The sequence below is a fragment of the Cyphellophora attinorum genome, assembly GCF_001299255.1.
Source record: "Cyphellophora attinorum strain CBS 131958 chromosome Unknown Contig2, whole genome shotgun sequence".
Classification (NCBI taxonomy): Eukaryota; Fungi; Ascomycota; class Eurotiomycetes; order Chaetothyriales; family Cyphellophoraceae; genus Cyphellophora; species Cyphellophora attinorum.
The window spans coordinates 843376-857989 of NW_017253230.1; the positions used below are offsets into that span (position 1 = coordinate 843376).

Genomic DNA, 14614 nt, shown 5'->3' on the forward strand with positions numbered 1-14614 from the left:
GAGTCCATATGGGCACTTGAGTATTGTGACATCTAAATTCTGACCGTCGGTACCTTGCTCGCTCGGTAGAAGTCCATTATTCATGTGCGGAGGACATCAGGCTCAATGCCGAATCGGCAATCATTTTAGTCTTCGCCAATCTTTCGCTACTTAGTAGGTTCGGTTCGGGGTGGAAATCAGGCGACCGGGTCTCGCGTCTCGAAAGAGCAGTTCTCTTCAGCCTGATCAGACTTGCGAGACGCAGCTCCTGGACCTCACTGCTGTCAGAACTAATGAGATTACTTGCAAGCATGTACACATGGTTGATGTTACAACGTGGAAAACGCACGCGGTCTCGGCGGCGTGTGTCCGCGCTGTTGGCTCTCAGCTTCAAAGGTGAACATGGAGTCTTGAAAGGCCTGGAAGACGGAACGAGTGGGGCGGTTCCAAGCTTTGAAGTCCCTGGTCTGAGGTTCATGAAATAACGATGCCAAAACGTGGCGCTGATTGGCTTTTGCCAGTCAGCTAAGAGCTTTCGAATTGAATTGCGATCGCACACTAGTCCATTCTCTCTGCTTTATGGATTGAGCAATTGCAAGCAGTCATTTTCTCAATCCGATTTGTGCGTTATCAGACTTCATCACGTCGTCAAGTCAAGACGCCGCTTCATTGAACAATGAGTCCGAGTCGATCTGTACTGATGTGGCAAAGAGTCGGACAGTGGGTCGATCGTCAGATGAATTTGGAACGCTACATGGTCCGAGAAGTGCTAGTGCCAAAAATTCGCAGCAGTGCCGGAGGCTAGAGAGCTCGGTATGGACTTAAACAAAGCTTGTGGCTTGGAGATCGACTTTTTCTTAGTGGTGGAGTGGTCGTGGCTGCAGCTTTGACGTCTTGCTGCTTCTCATAGTTTTACATCTGGCTGCTCCTTGCGTAACAGTGGTTCGGATGAGCCGACTAAGGACATGGAAGAGCATCGATCCGGAGTAGCAAAGCCAACTGAGTCGGTGAACCAGACCACTGACCGTCTCGACAGTGCTCTTGGCTTCGTATTGAGTCAATCAATCCAGTAACCCCCCTGTAGCATGTTGAACCTTGCTCACCTTGTCGCAGCTAGCCACAGTCTTCCTCGCGTGTCGAAGTACATGTTTCTGGGGATGCCACGATACAAGACTACTTGAAGTGTAAAGCAGACCCTCATTTCTACATCGCGCCTTCCCTCCACGCATTCACTACTCGTGTGGGACGTGCTGTCCTTCAAATCCAGCCTCCATTCCGTATCACGATCCACCTCCACGTTTTCCATCCCATTGTGACACCCAGCGAGGTACCCTGTACCACATATCTTTTCAACTTGCGCTGTTCGCCACTCGTCTACAATCAAGTTAAGCGCAATCATGGTTCTCTCACTCAACTACCGCAGACCGGCTCATGTCGACTCTTCACGCACGTCCATCAACACCGAGAAGACCGAGCAGAGCACAGGCGAGTCCGTGAGCTCTGCTAGCAGCTGTCCCTATGGCATTCCCGAGGCTCTCTCGTTCGAGAAAATCATTAGCGGTGGGACCTGTCCTGTAAGTTCAAGCAATCAGTCGGTTGTGCTGTCACTCATGTCGCTGTTTTAGCCTGTCTCGACCCGCGAGTTTATGGACTTCCTAGTGTACATCGAGCATGACGCCGAGAACCTGCAGTTCTACCTCTGGTACAAGGACTACGTGAAGCGTTTCTTCCAGCTGCCAGAGTCCGATCAGGCGTTGGCGCCAGAATGGACCGTCCAGCAAGCCACAGCCGAGCGTCATGCACAGGAGAAGGAGAAGAAGGAGAAGAAGTTGACAACCGACACTGCTGCCCATCTGAAAGGCACTGATTTCGAATCTCCTCCAAAAGCGACCACGGAAGCTGGCTACAACCCATTCAATACTCCTCCCCGAACACCAAATGGTGGCGACTATGCTTCAAGCCTGGCACCATCCACCAACGGCACGGCTGTCTACAGCGAGCAGGGTTCCACGCTCCGCTCTAACGGCACCGACCACACCAAGAAGACTGCCAACGCCTTCGATGCCGTCGACGCCTTGCAGCCCTTCACCGTGCAGCCTTTCCGTGAGGAAATCTCACGCATCATCGCCCTCTACATCGCCGAAGATGGGAGCAGAATGCTCAATTTGTCAGCTCGTGAGAGGACAACCGTCCTGAAGGCACTCTCTGTCACAACTCATCCTTCGGCTCTTCGAGACGTCATTGCCACCGTGGAATGGACTCTTCGTCACCAGGCTCATCCCAACTTCATACGCTGGACCATTTGTAACGGCAACCCACCTCGACAAATGTTCGCGCGCGGCCTTGGTGTCTTCGGTATAATTGGTGGACTCGTCTACGGTGTAGTCATCACCCTGAGCAGCGCCAGCCGCGGATGGCGCGCTCTGGCTTTCCTCGCATTCCTCATCGGCATCTCGACCCTCTTTGCTGCGTGGAAAGGCATGTGTGTCGTCCTCCACGGCATGCACCACCGTCACCTACGCCCATGGGAGCTCTTCGCCGAGAGCAATGACGCACAGTCCGAGATCGACCTCAAGAAGAATTCTTTCGACAGCTTCGGCACCAAGAACAGCTACGAAGACGAACCATGGATTGCCAAGTACGACCACCGTAATGTCATCCGCAAGATCTTCGATCGTGAAGTTTGGATCCAGGAGCCTGCCCTGCGATCTATCCAGGACACTATCTTCATACAAGCGATCCTTACCGGTGTCATCGTATGTACACTCCGTTTTTCCCGATACTTGTTCATACTAACACGTGCAATAGATTGGCGGTATACTTACTGCAATCTTCCTGGCCGTGCCCAAAGGAAACTTCTTCTAGGGAAATTTCTACAAAAAAAAGCCCAAAAACATGTACGAAGAATCAACGTCAGAGAAATGAGATACCCAGAAAGGCCAAAAAGCGGTGGAGTCGAGTCGGATAATGGGATTCCTTGTTTAATGGTTTAATCGAAGGCGCATATGAATGATGGAATATCGTCTCCCGGCAGGAAGCAGGAAGTCATAAAGGACCGGGAGATCTCTCGCTGGCTGGTTTGCACATAGTCCCGTCATTTGAGGCTACTAAAGCCACCTTCGTTAGTAATGAGAAAGTCATCAGCTCTACATGTGTGTGCTTGCTATGCTGGACTGCGAAACTCACCTCCCACGGCTTCGTCATTTGGCTGCGCAGTGGATCACACGCATTGTCCAGAAACCGTGTCATCCGGCCTCAGTTACGCCTTCAATGCGGTCGCCAAACCAAGGCTGAGAGGAGGAGCTCTGGGGGCCACTTCAGGCGTGACGCCCCCTACTACTCGACCGCTGTGACCCATAACAGGATCATATCTGGAGCGTGCGGCCTGTTCAGATCTGTCGCGCTGGCTGGCACCCCGCAAATATATTCATCCACCAAGCTCTGGTACGCGCCTGACTCCCCCACCGAGACGGACTCGTCATCCGGTCTCATACAGAGACTGTGCTCATCATTTCTACCAGGGTTGAGTACTGCTGCGTACCATTACGAGAAGGGAATCTCTTTGGACGTTCGTCCAAGACCTGCGCCGTCACGGGGCCTGCAAAGACTAGGCACTTCACGACCAGTGTATCTTCATTTTGTAGCTTGTAGTACTTCGTTTGACGCCTTCACAGGAGACGTCTAGTCTCGTCTATCGACCTCGCATGGTCGTCAATCACATCATGGGCATGATGCCACGAATGTGCATTCTCAAACTGACGCTTCCAAGGTTTCGACCTCTGTATGCAAATGCCAAACCACCACCAACGCCTAGCCCCGGACCACGCGCAAGATCGCGATGCCGCTCGTCGACTTCGCGTACAGTTCAGAAAGCCTCCCAAGGCAATGCAAACCACTATTGTCCTCCCAACCAAGTCCATGCATAACCCCCTAGCGCTTTTTGCTCTCAAACAACTGCCGAATCTCATTGTAGTGCTGCTCCCGCATCTCCTTCTTACTCAACGCCTTGTGATTCCTCCCCATACTCAAGTCTGCCAGCTTCTGCTTCTTCTCCGCCAGCTGCATGATACTCTCCTCAATACTGGCCTTCATATGATATCGTTTCACCACCACCGGCCTAGTCTGCCCAATTCGATAGATCCGATCCACCGCTTGGGCCTCCGCTGCGGGATTCCATAAGGGCTCCATGATGAACGCGCGGCTCGCGGCAGTGAGGTTCAGACCCTGGCCGGCAGCTTTGATGGAGGCGAGCAGGATAGTAAGAGTGTTATCGGTGGCGAGGGCTTCAAGGACCTTTTTCCGCTTAGAGAGGCTCATGGAGCCATCGATGCGGGCGGTCTTGTAGCCCCTGGCTTCGAGGGCACGGGCGATGAGACTCAAATGAGAGGTGAACTCGGAAAAAACAACGCATTTGAGCGGTGGCTCTCCAGCGACTTCTAAGGGTTTGCTTTCTTCGGTCATCTTGTCGATGTCTTCGAGAAGGGCAAGAGTTTTGGAGGCGGGCCCGCCGTAACGGTCTTTGTTCTTGGATTGTGGTTGGTTGGCTTGCATGGTCTCGATCTTGTCGTTGACGTTGCCTTCGATGGCGACGTACGTGGCGGTTGTGATCCCGTGGCAGAGGGCGCACTGAAGGGAGCTGTCGTCGGGTTTATCGTCATAGTTGCTTTTGTATTGGCGGAAGCATGGGGCGCAGAGTAGGTCTCGGCATGGCAAGATGTAGCAGCGAGGTCCTGTATCTGTGTCGCCATCTGCGGCTGGGGTGCTCGCTGCGATCGAGGAATCGCAGTTACGACAAACGTCATAGTCGGCATCGTCCATCATTCGGAAAAGCTCGTAGGCCTGTAGCGGTGTCATCGTTTTGACGTCTTCTTCGTCATCCAACTCGATCGCATCTTCCGGCGCGCCACCTTTGTAAGTCTCCAGGTCGTCCTCACGAAGCAGTTCACGACCATGTGCGCAGATGAGTCGCAGAATAGTGATGCCTTGCAGGACGGAGATCTGCATATTGTGCTTCTTACCCTCGTCTCGCTGCTTCTTCAGATCTGCAAGTATGATCTCTGAACGCCCCCGGAAGAACTCGTGTAGCTTACTCTCTGCATCGCTGAACTCGACCGCGACCTGGAGATCTTCCTTTGGTGGCAAGTTGATCTTATCGCGCTCTCGCCGAAGGGTGAAGGAATCAATGAAGACTCTTAGTCGCTTGAGGAACGTGGAGTCGCCACTTCCGGCCCGCTTGACAATGTACAACGAGAACTCCGCCACGCTATCGTATGGATAGAGACGCAGGAACTGGCACAGCGAGCCAAGATCTGCTAACTTGTTCTGAATTGGCGTACCAGTCAGACACCATCTCCGATCAGCCTCAAGCTCGAAACAGGCTTGTGACTGGAGCGCGCTTGACTCTCGAATGGTATGCGCCTCATCCAGAATTACCCGGAACCATTTGATAGACCGTAGTACCCCACCGAAACCATTACGAGTTTCCGACTGCAGCGTTCCGTACGTGGTGATGATTATATCGTATTTTCGAAGGTCGTATGGGTTCTTGGTACGATTAGATCCATGATGGGTGACCCAGGTGAAGGACGGGTCGAGGTGCTCCTTGATTTGACTCTCCCAATTAGCTACTGTGCTCATCGGGCATACAATCAATGTCGCCTTGCTGTTCGCGCTGATCTGCCTATCAGGGTTCTCCGGGCCTCGCTGCACCTGGGTCTTACTGAAAGCTTTGGCTTTGTCGGTGGTGGCGGCGATTAGAGTGAGGGATTCCAGCGTCTTTCCCAAACCCATGACATCAGCTAGTAGACCTCCCAGGGAGACTGGAGGTGGCTCGTTTATTGTCAGATTGCATACCGCTTCCTGGTAATAGATGCCGGTCTTGCTGTACTTTTTCGACCATAGCTTGGACGAAGTGTCATCCTCGTAGTCGGGAGGACTTTCGTGGCGCAACATGAACGTCAATGCCTGCTTTTGATGTGGTAGCAGTGGGGTCAGTATTCCATGTGGCGCATCAGTCTCTTCGATGTTTTCGTTGGCAAAGTGGTCGAAGATCTTCTCGACCGCCCTATCCATCGCTTCCTCGGATCCGGCCTCGACGACACTCTTCTGGTTGACCGCGCGTGTGACAGGCTTGCCTCGAGCGGGAGCCTTGTGTGAAATCATCTTGTGTGGATTGAGGAGCTCTGTGCCTGGGTCTCGCAGATCCTTTGAAACATCATTGAGCCAGATATTGAGCTGACCTAGGATCCTTCCTACTGGTTCAGCATCACGTCTCTGACCATAGAGATTGACAGCCAGCTTCATAGTCTGAGAACATGGCGCATGCTCCTGCTCATCTTTGCGCCTCGGACGATTCAGCAGCCGCGGCTGCGTCCGCAAGGTCTCGATAGAGTCCATCAGTGTTGCGAGGCCTGCTGCGCCGTGCGCTGTGATCTTTGCGAATTCTTTATTGCTGGGATCAATTACCTTGATAATCGTCGTCTTGGCTTCCTCTGTGCCACGCCCTAGTGAGCATCTCATTGGCGGCCATTGGCCCTGCTGCAAGAACGAGGCTCCTTTGTTCTTTCGAGGCTTCGGAACCAAGAATGCCATAGCGTCCGTGTAGATTGCCCCGAAGCATACCTCTCTCTCTTTGGTGCTTGATCCAGTGATAACGAAGTCGTCGTTACCGTTGTTATCGATCTCGGAGGTCAGATCAACCACGCGATCGTCCTTGGCCTCGACTGGAGGAAGAAGAGTCGGCCGATTCTGATAGTTCGGGTCATCTCGACGCTTCATGTAGTCACCAATGATGCCAGTGCCGGACGAGTTGAACTTCTGCGACTTTGCTCGAGAGTCTCTCTCCGTCTCATCTTGTGGCGACTTTACTTTCTTCTTAGGTTGATCGGACCGTGACTCGACTCCATACAGATTTTCGATGGCTCGTTTGCCGTTGAAGCTGTTCTCCCGTGATACAGCTGGTGGCGCGACACTTACTGGTTCAGATGCATCGCCATTTTGGAGCAAGGCAGGATCTGGCGGTCCATCAGAATGAGAATGATTCGTGCCATTGACGCCATTAGCCTTCATGGCAGGCGAACGAATTTGTTGAGGTCTACTTCGGTTTCGCGGATCCAAGAGGGCTCTCGGATCGTATGTGGGTGCAGGTCGGTTGGGCGACAACGGCGTCGAAGACTGTGATGCGGGTGACCTTTTCGTGCTTGGCGAAGGTTTTAATTTATCGGACATCGGTGGCGACTTCGCGGCTGACGTCGAGGCTGTACACACGCAATCAGCAACGGTCGCATTGCTTGAGAGAAGACTGATGCAAGTGGCTGATCAGGAGGAGGATTCGGTCGTAGATATGATGCCTGAAGTCGCTAAAAGGCAGGCAACCATTGTAGTGAGTCACGTGGGAAGGCGGCGAGTGAAGTCGTCGAAGCGGCAGTGAATCATGAATCGTCACCGCGAATGAGCGAATCGATCGTACTTACCAATGCTTGTCGACTGTTGCTGTCTCTTAAGCGCGCCCTTAGGGTCGAGTAGCATTCTTGGATCCATGCTTGGGTTGTCCTTTGTCTCGGGAGTCGCGTCATCGAAGTCATCTGCAAATATCCTGAGAAGCCCAGACTGGTGCCGGATTTCTGTGAATGGGCTCTGAGCGCGCAGATGCTGGCGCCATGCGTAGCTCTTGATCAATGGACTCTTACGCGCGAAACGATTATGGGATGCAGGAAATTTACTATGCCAGTGGTCTCTGTCATTGCCTCGTCGAGGACCAGGCTAACCTTATTTTGGACTAGCGCCTATACAAGATAGTCAGATTCGAAGTGGAAGTCTTCGTTGCACGCTTCACAGCGGTAAGGAACACCTTTGCCACCACGTGCGACGGCCTCAATGCGTAAGGGACCTGCTTTATGATTTCTAAGCTCCCCGCCGGTGCAGCAGTTGACATCACAAACATCACGGTAGTACTTCTTCGCAGCTTTGTTCTTCTTGTGAGTCGTGTCGACCGAAATCTTCTTCCTAGCATCCATTCGAGCCGACACTTCGGGAGTTGCAGTCGCGAGTCGGTTAGCCAGCCATTCTCTTGCCTTGAGTAGACGACTCTTTTTGATATCAGCCGCAACTTGCTCCAACTCTTCAGGAGTGGCTTCAAGATCGCCGTAGACTATATCCGCCCGAGGGGTGTGAGTATTAGGTCCGTCATACTCGTAAGCGTCTTTTGGCCACGAAAACGAGTCGTAGAAGCCATAGTGCAGTTTCTTGTTTCGGAAGGAGAAGTAGAAGCAGTGGAACGCAGTTTCGAGAGCTGTGAAGAGATAGGTGAGTACTAGTTTTTCTGATGTGGTAGGCATAGGGACAGAGACAAGAACTGCTTTGTGTGCAACAGTGTATCCTTCATTGAACGCTGTCCGAGCACCAACAGGACAGTTGGCTGCTCCATTTCTGGATTGGTCCAGACGGGTAGAAGCACCTTGCTGGGAGTCGGTCTCGTCATCAAAGTCGGGAGCGTTATCTGCAACTCGTGACCTTCGGCAGTGCGGCCCTGACCAGCGCCCTCCCTGGCTTGAAGATCCGTTACAAGTCCGTGGTACGACCTGACGCTCAAGTGAGGCTTGTTCAAAAACACCCGTTGTACTGGCGGTGTAGTTTCTGACCTTCAGAGCCCGCCCTGACTTGGAAATGATCAAGTTGCTAAGGTGCTGAAAACGCCCAGTACTAGGTACTTATAGTCGTAGCCTGCCCGCTCAGTATGACCATGTCCGCTTCTCGCCTCTAGCATCCAAGGTGCCCTTCTTATTCATCCGTGCATACCAGAGCCTCAATCCTATAGCCGTAGCTGCAACATAGAAGCTGCACGCGGCGCAGACAAAGTTACCCGTATGATAGCCCGATGCCCGCTCGTTCTGTCTCCATATCCACTGACTGATGATCTGTCCGATCCCAGCACAGCTGTTGTGTAATGCGATAGCAAAGGGAATTGTAAGAAGCGAGGGCGAGTTACATGTCACCCAGTTTGTCAGAGATGGAGCGCATGGAAACGCCCCACAAGCGGCCATACATAAGCAACCATAGCGGGCGACGAAAGCGTCAGCAGGGAGCAACCCAGCGGTAAGCCACCCAATACCACCTATCGTTGAGGCAACGGCAATGTGCCATCCGCGAGCGTCGAAGTAATCTGCCGAGTAAGACAAGGAAATGGCGACCACGAAGCCACAGCCCAAGGGGGCACTGTAAGAAGCTGGGCTTGCACAGACTGGTACCCAAGCCCGGTGACGATAGTCGGAGTGAAGAAAGTGAAGCTACCCTGCGGGACTATTGCAACCGTCAGTATGAGCATATATTGGGATGAAGCAGAACTGGGAGACTGATTCTCGCCCGACCAAGGGTCATAGACATACGTACCAACGTCGGCCACGTAAGCCAGGTAGTGCGCCAGCATCCGAGGACTGCCGAACGTCTCAATCAACTCCTTACGGGTAGCATGATCTCTATTGTAGCCGCCGCCCCGTTCTCGTAGACGATCTTCTGCGAAGCGTTTGTCATCCTCGTTCAGCCACTTAGCGCGAGCAGGATAGTCTGGCAGACATAACCAGAGAGGCACAGCGCTAATAACCGTGATGATGCCTTCAATGATGAAGAGCCAACGGAATCCTTCGAGTCCGCCAGCGCCGTTGGCGTGGCCGATGCCGAAGGCGATGCTGCCTCCGAAGGCTCCTGCAAGATTGCAAAAAGCGACGACCATGGCTATCCGAAATGCTCTCTGATTGTGAGGATACCAAATTGTGATCAAGTAGACAATGCCTGGGAAGAACCCTGCTTCCGCCACACCGACAAGGAAGCGTAACGACACCACGGTTGCATAATTCTGAACTCCAGCGGTGCCTATCGTGAGGCACCCCCAAGCAAACAGCAGGAAGGCAAGCCACAGGCTCGGCCGCACGTAGTGCTTCATGACCCAGTTGCTGGGGACTTCGAAGACAGCGTAGGCGACTGAAAATAATGAAACGGTGACCGCGTATCCATTGGACGTCATGTTGGTCTGCGAAAGGAGATCATCCTTCGTCTCAGCGTTAAGCACCCTAGCATTGCCGATATTGCCACGGTCCAGGAAATTGAGCAGGTATACCCAACATAGAAGAGGCAGCAGTCGCTTGTCGAGTCGACGATTCAATGCAGCGCTCCGCTTAGCGTCGAAGAGGAAGTCTCGTCGCTCACGATTCTCCTCGATCTCGGTAGGAGGAGAGTCCAGCTGCTTCTGTGCCTGTTGACTGTCAGATGCTAGACATCCATGTAGCACGAGAACACGACTTACCGGTACCTCCTGCTTCTCAACGTGGTCAGGCACGCTCGATTTGTCCATGTTGTATTTCCAATGTTAGGGCAGTACGGATGAATGGTCGGTCTGTCCAGGACTCATGGTCTCAGTCAACATCTTATAGCTAGACACGGCATGTTGACCGGCCAGGACCGTTACGCGATCGGCACCCATAGTCGTCATAGAGGACATCCTGGCTATTAGCCAGTGTGAGGAGCCGGCAACAAGGCCTGGAGACAGCGCTAGATGCCACCTCTCCAACGATGTTTCCGGGATGTTGCCTGAGGGCCAGTGATGAAATGCGGGGGTTTGCTATGCCAAGTCGTGGGGACGGGCAATGGCCGAGCGGCAAGCATCTCTCCCTCATCTCCCGAGGCCCTTCAATCAGCTACTATCGCACGGTTTGCCGGTAAAGCACATCGCGCACACAGAGAATTGGGGTAGTTCTCGGAGGCAGCCTTCAATGCCATATTTGCCCAGCGGGCGTACAACCGCTCGTAACTAGTGCAAAAGTGACCGGTTTACCTTATGCCCAGAAGGAAACCACAAAATCAACGCTATGATCCTCGCCATGCAACGCTCAGACCTGCCTCTCAAGCTGGAGGCGCTCGCGAGCCAACCATCCAGTCTTCCATAGCCAGCCATTCACTCCATTTCTCTTCAGCAGCATGCAACTCGCCGTCAGTCGGGTCCTTCAGTGGCTGCATGAAGGGCACTGTCTCTAACGGCGACATGTCATACTCGCGTTTGACCACAGCCCACCCACCAGATTTTGCGACAAACAAGTAGTTCCTCCTCTCTTGTTCCCTTTGCGGACCAACACCAACGGCCCAGTCGTGACCAAAGAAGCCTTTGAGTATCGGCGGGATGTCCATACCGCAGACCACCAGCCGCCTTATGTATGGTAGAAGGGACACTGAAACGGGAGAAGGCGATTTAGACGAAGAAGGACCCCAATCGCTGCTCGCGTTCGATCCTCGCCGCCTGGAAGAATGTATTGGATTTGGCTCTCGTTGGAAAGGGAGAAGGATGTTGATAAAGCTGGCGAAAGCCTGAACTTCAGGTAAATGCTGGGCATGATCCAGAAAGTAGCGTTGACAACTCTGATGTTTTGGAAACCACCTGAGAATGTCAAATTCGGGTCTCGTCGCGCTTGTACTGGATCCAGGCACTCCTTCGTCCTCTGGTGTGCTGTCGAGGCCACCGATCCTTCTGTTGCGGAAGTTCCGTTCGTTTAAATTATCGTCACTGCTAGAAGATGAAAACGCCATGCTACCGAATGCCCAACGCTGTGATGACTCCAACCGCGCACACAGAAAGCCGCAACGGGCAGATTGATTTCGCTGATGATGTCGTCCCTTTGTAGGACGGGATAAGGCATTGGCAACGTCGTATATTCATCCTGAGCCGGTCAGAGCTTCATGTTGTACCGGCAGCCTGATGTCTTCGCGTTGTGATGATTGACAGGTCGCTCAATAACGTCAGGCACGGAAAAGCCGTTCATTCAACTCGGAAGCAAGCTGTAGAGATGTCGGCTGCTGCACATAATTGTGGCTTGATGCCTTGACAAATCCGGATCTGCGAAGGGTAGTTTACAGCAACACGAAACACCTGGTGCAGGTACCGTGTCTAGGCCTCAGAATGGTCCATTCTTGGCGGCCGGGATGCAATCTCCGCTTCCAAAGGGAAGCCCTCCAAGCCCAAGTCAAAGCCTAACAGAACGTCATTGCTACAGGCGGCTCCGCTCATCTGCTTCAGATACTTTCGTCATTAAAAGATGAGTAGATAGAGAAGGACTTGCTCTCAAGACTACATCCTGAGGCTGAATTGAAATTGACCCAAGATGGCGCCGAACAGCTTCTCCTTGACAACGCGTTTGCCGGTCTCCAATGGCCTCACTATCCCACAGATCCAACTAGGCGTCTATATGATGTCTTCACGGCAAGCCTCTGAAGCTGTCAAATATGCCTTGAATGCAGGCTACCGCGCCATCGACTCGGCTCAGATGTATCGCAATGAACGAGACTGTGGGAAAGCCATAAGTTCTTGGTTGAACGATACGAACGCCAATTCGTCCGGCTTAAAGCGTGAAGACATATTCTTCACATCGAAGCTTGCACAGAATTCGAGTTATGCAGCTGCACGAAAATCGATCAAATCATCAGTCGAGGCATGCGGTCTGGGCTACATTGACTGTGAGTTCCTCTGACGGGTCTGACTTGACAGCAGAACTCGGTCTACTCGCCTAGCCTTCTGATGGTGCCTTTAACAACGACCTGCGGTTGTCGAAATGCTTCTCCCGAAATCCTCTGATATTTGGGTGTCCAGTGTTCCTGCTTCACAGTCCTTACGGGGGCAAAGCCGCGAGGCTGGCATCTTGGAAAGCTGTGGAGGACGCAATAGCCGACGGCGAGGTCGTGCGTATTCCCTTAACTTCAATCCAGCGATACAGCCCTCCCTTGATTTTGGGCTCCCCCATCGAGCCCAGGTGCCTTTTCACCGTCTTTAACAGTGTGGATGTTTAGAAGATTGGCGGTGTCTCCAACTTCGGAGTGAAGCACCTGGAGGAGCTGATTGCATCGAAGCCACGCATTTTACCCGCAATCAACCAGGTGGAAGTCCATCCTTTCAACACTCGAGAGGACATCACATCGTTCTGTAAACAACACAACATTCTTATCGAAGCATACGCTCCTCTGGCACGGGCTCTTCGGATGAAGCATCCGGTCATCGTTGCATTGGCCAAAAAATATCAGTGCACCGGGGCGCAGGTCATGATAAGGTGGTCTGTACAGAACGGATACATTCCCCTACCAAAAAGCGTCTCAAAGGAGCGTATAGAGGTATGAGAAATTCGTGAGCTCGAACTTCGCGGCCGCTGATGCACGAACAGTCAAACGGCAAGGTTGATTTCTTCGAGATCGACGACGCTGACATGAAGAAACTCAGTGGATTAGATGAATACCTCGTTACAGACTGGGATCCCACAGACACGGACTGATGCAACGTGGATATAGGTTTATGCACGTTGGCGGCTCTGCAGACGCGCAGCCGTTGCCCAAGCGATGCCCCAGACTATTGAGGACAGAGCTTAGTTTGCCCGAACTTCACGGGAAGGCGTGCAAATGCCGACGTTGTGGTAGCTAGCTCCCTTCAAACGGTCGCCAAGTCAGAAAGGTTTACTCGTGACTCGATCTTATGTGGCTGCCTCAAGCTGCAGGCAGATCGTGGCATTAGTGTCTCGCTTACGGAGCTGTGACAAACGCGTGCCGCGCGTGCGAGAGTTCTCCGCGACTCTGAGCCGGAGTATGACGCCAGATTGTTCGAGGTTGCTCTGGCCTGGGATTCATCTGACTTGACATTCAGTGTGCATGCTCTTATCTGGCGGTCGAGATTGCTGAGTTTCGCCAGTCTTGTATATGAACCTCAGTCCGGCCCTGCGTAATGCGATCAGAGCATTGGCATAGACTACGAGACACTCTGCCAGCCTACAGATTATTCGAGAAAGGCAGCCGCATCCGTGCCAGCCACAATTACCTGCATAACAGTCGTGTCTGAAGTCTCCCGACAGAACAGTTTCTGAGTGTCCAAATCTGCCAGCGGATTACTACCGCAGACCGGTGTGAATGTTGGTGGGCGAGCACAGGAGATACGAAGCCTTGCATGATTGCATCATTCAGAGGAGCCGCGGGGTCGTTTTAAGAGTGAAATGCACCAAGCCATGGTCTGTGATCGAGAGCGAATGAATTGAAATATTTAGAGGCACTGCGCATCGAGGCCCTGACCATTCGGTTCCTTTGGCTGAGTCACGTTTGAGAAACACCTGTATCCACCAGAGTGGTTGCGTGGACACCCGATCCTCCGCGAGCTTTGTCCGTTGTCGTCTTGAGGTCGTCCAAGCACGCAAATTGTCTCTGTCGCTCATGCTCATCTGGGCCACGAGCATGGCCTTTACTACATCGGAACACGACGGTCGTTGCGACCATATGCTACGGCCGTTGACCCAACAACATTCAGGTCGAGCTCTATATTCAACGGTCCTTTCCACACGGATATCAGGCCTTCAAGGTTTGGGAATGCCCCCGTAATTTAGCCTCTTGGACTTGCCGTCCGTGCGCTGTCAGGCCCAGGCTTGCTGCGGTGGTCCCTGAAACTGACCATAAAATACTTGTCGTCAGTCCGAGATCTTTTGCGGCGATCACGAGAGTCTTTGCACGGTCCGCCATAGAAGATCAGTCAGCGATGTGCCACGTTCCGGCGTCTGACGGGTAGTCATTGCTCGTGAACTACGCCTATTTTGAAACCCTTGTCTCTTCGGCAAATCGTCAATTCACA

At 52.8% G+C, this 14614-nt stretch overlaps 6 protein-coding genes across 6 annotated transcripts; 2 read left to right on the forward strand and 4 right to left on the reverse strand.

The window, feature by feature from the left end:
* Positions 1-1376: 1376 nt before the first annotated feature.
* AB675_2631 (uncharacterized protein) lies at positions 1377-2844 on the forward strand (the record flags this gene model as incomplete). Its single annotated transcript, XM_018142619.1, has 3 exons — positions 1377-1553; positions 1605-2735; positions 2788-2844. 3 exons carry the CDS (start codon positions 1377-1379, stop codon positions 2842-2844), a joined length of 1365 nt encoding a protein of 454 aa, XP_018005024.1.
* Positions 2845-3909: 1065 nt separating this feature from the next.
* AB675_2632 (uncharacterized protein) lies at positions 3910-7518 on the reverse strand (the record flags this gene model as incomplete). The annotated part of the gene is made up of 2 exons (XM_018142620.1): positions 3910-7235; positions 7452-7518. 2 exons carry the CDS (start codon positions 7516-7518, stop codon positions 3910-3912), a joined length of 3393 nt encoding a protein of 1130 aa, XP_018005167.1.
* Positions 7519-7763: 245 nt separating this feature from the next.
* AB675_2633 (uncharacterized protein) lies at positions 7764-8315 on the reverse strand (the record flags this gene model as incomplete). The annotated part of the gene is made up of 1 exon (XM_018142621.1): positions 7764-8315. The coding sequence occupies one exon, from the start codon at positions 8313-8315 to the stop codon at positions 7764-7766; it is 552 nt and encodes a 183-aa protein (XP_018005172.1).
* A 776-nt stretch (positions 8316-9091) lies between these two features.
* AB675_2634 (putative transporter) lies at positions 9092-10324 on the reverse strand (the record flags this gene model as incomplete). Its single annotated transcript, XM_018142622.1, has 4 exons — positions 9092-9276; positions 9367-10003; positions 10091-10225; positions 10277-10324. The coding sequence occupies 4 exons, from the start codon at positions 10322-10324 to the stop codon at positions 9092-9094; spliced, it is 1005 nt and encodes a 334-aa protein (XP_018005314.1).
* Positions 10325-10872: 548 nt separating this feature from the next.
* AB675_2635 (uncharacterized protein) lies at positions 10873-11550 on the reverse strand (the record flags this gene model as incomplete). The annotated part of the gene is made up of 1 exon (XM_018142623.1): positions 10873-11550. The coding sequence occupies one exon, from the start codon at positions 11548-11550 to the stop codon at positions 10873-10875; it is 678 nt and encodes a 225-aa protein (XP_018004794.1).
* A 572-nt stretch (positions 11551-12122) lies between these two features.
* AB675_2636 (uncharacterized protein) lies at positions 12123-13280 on the forward strand (the record flags this gene model as incomplete). The annotated part of the gene is made up of 4 exons (XM_018142624.1): positions 12123-12474; positions 12608-12696; positions 12805-13122; positions 13173-13280. 4 exons carry the CDS (start codon positions 12123-12125, stop codon positions 13278-13280), a joined length of 867 nt encoding a protein of 288 aa, XP_018004865.1.
* Between the last annotated feature and the right edge of the window lie 1334 nt (positions 13281-14614).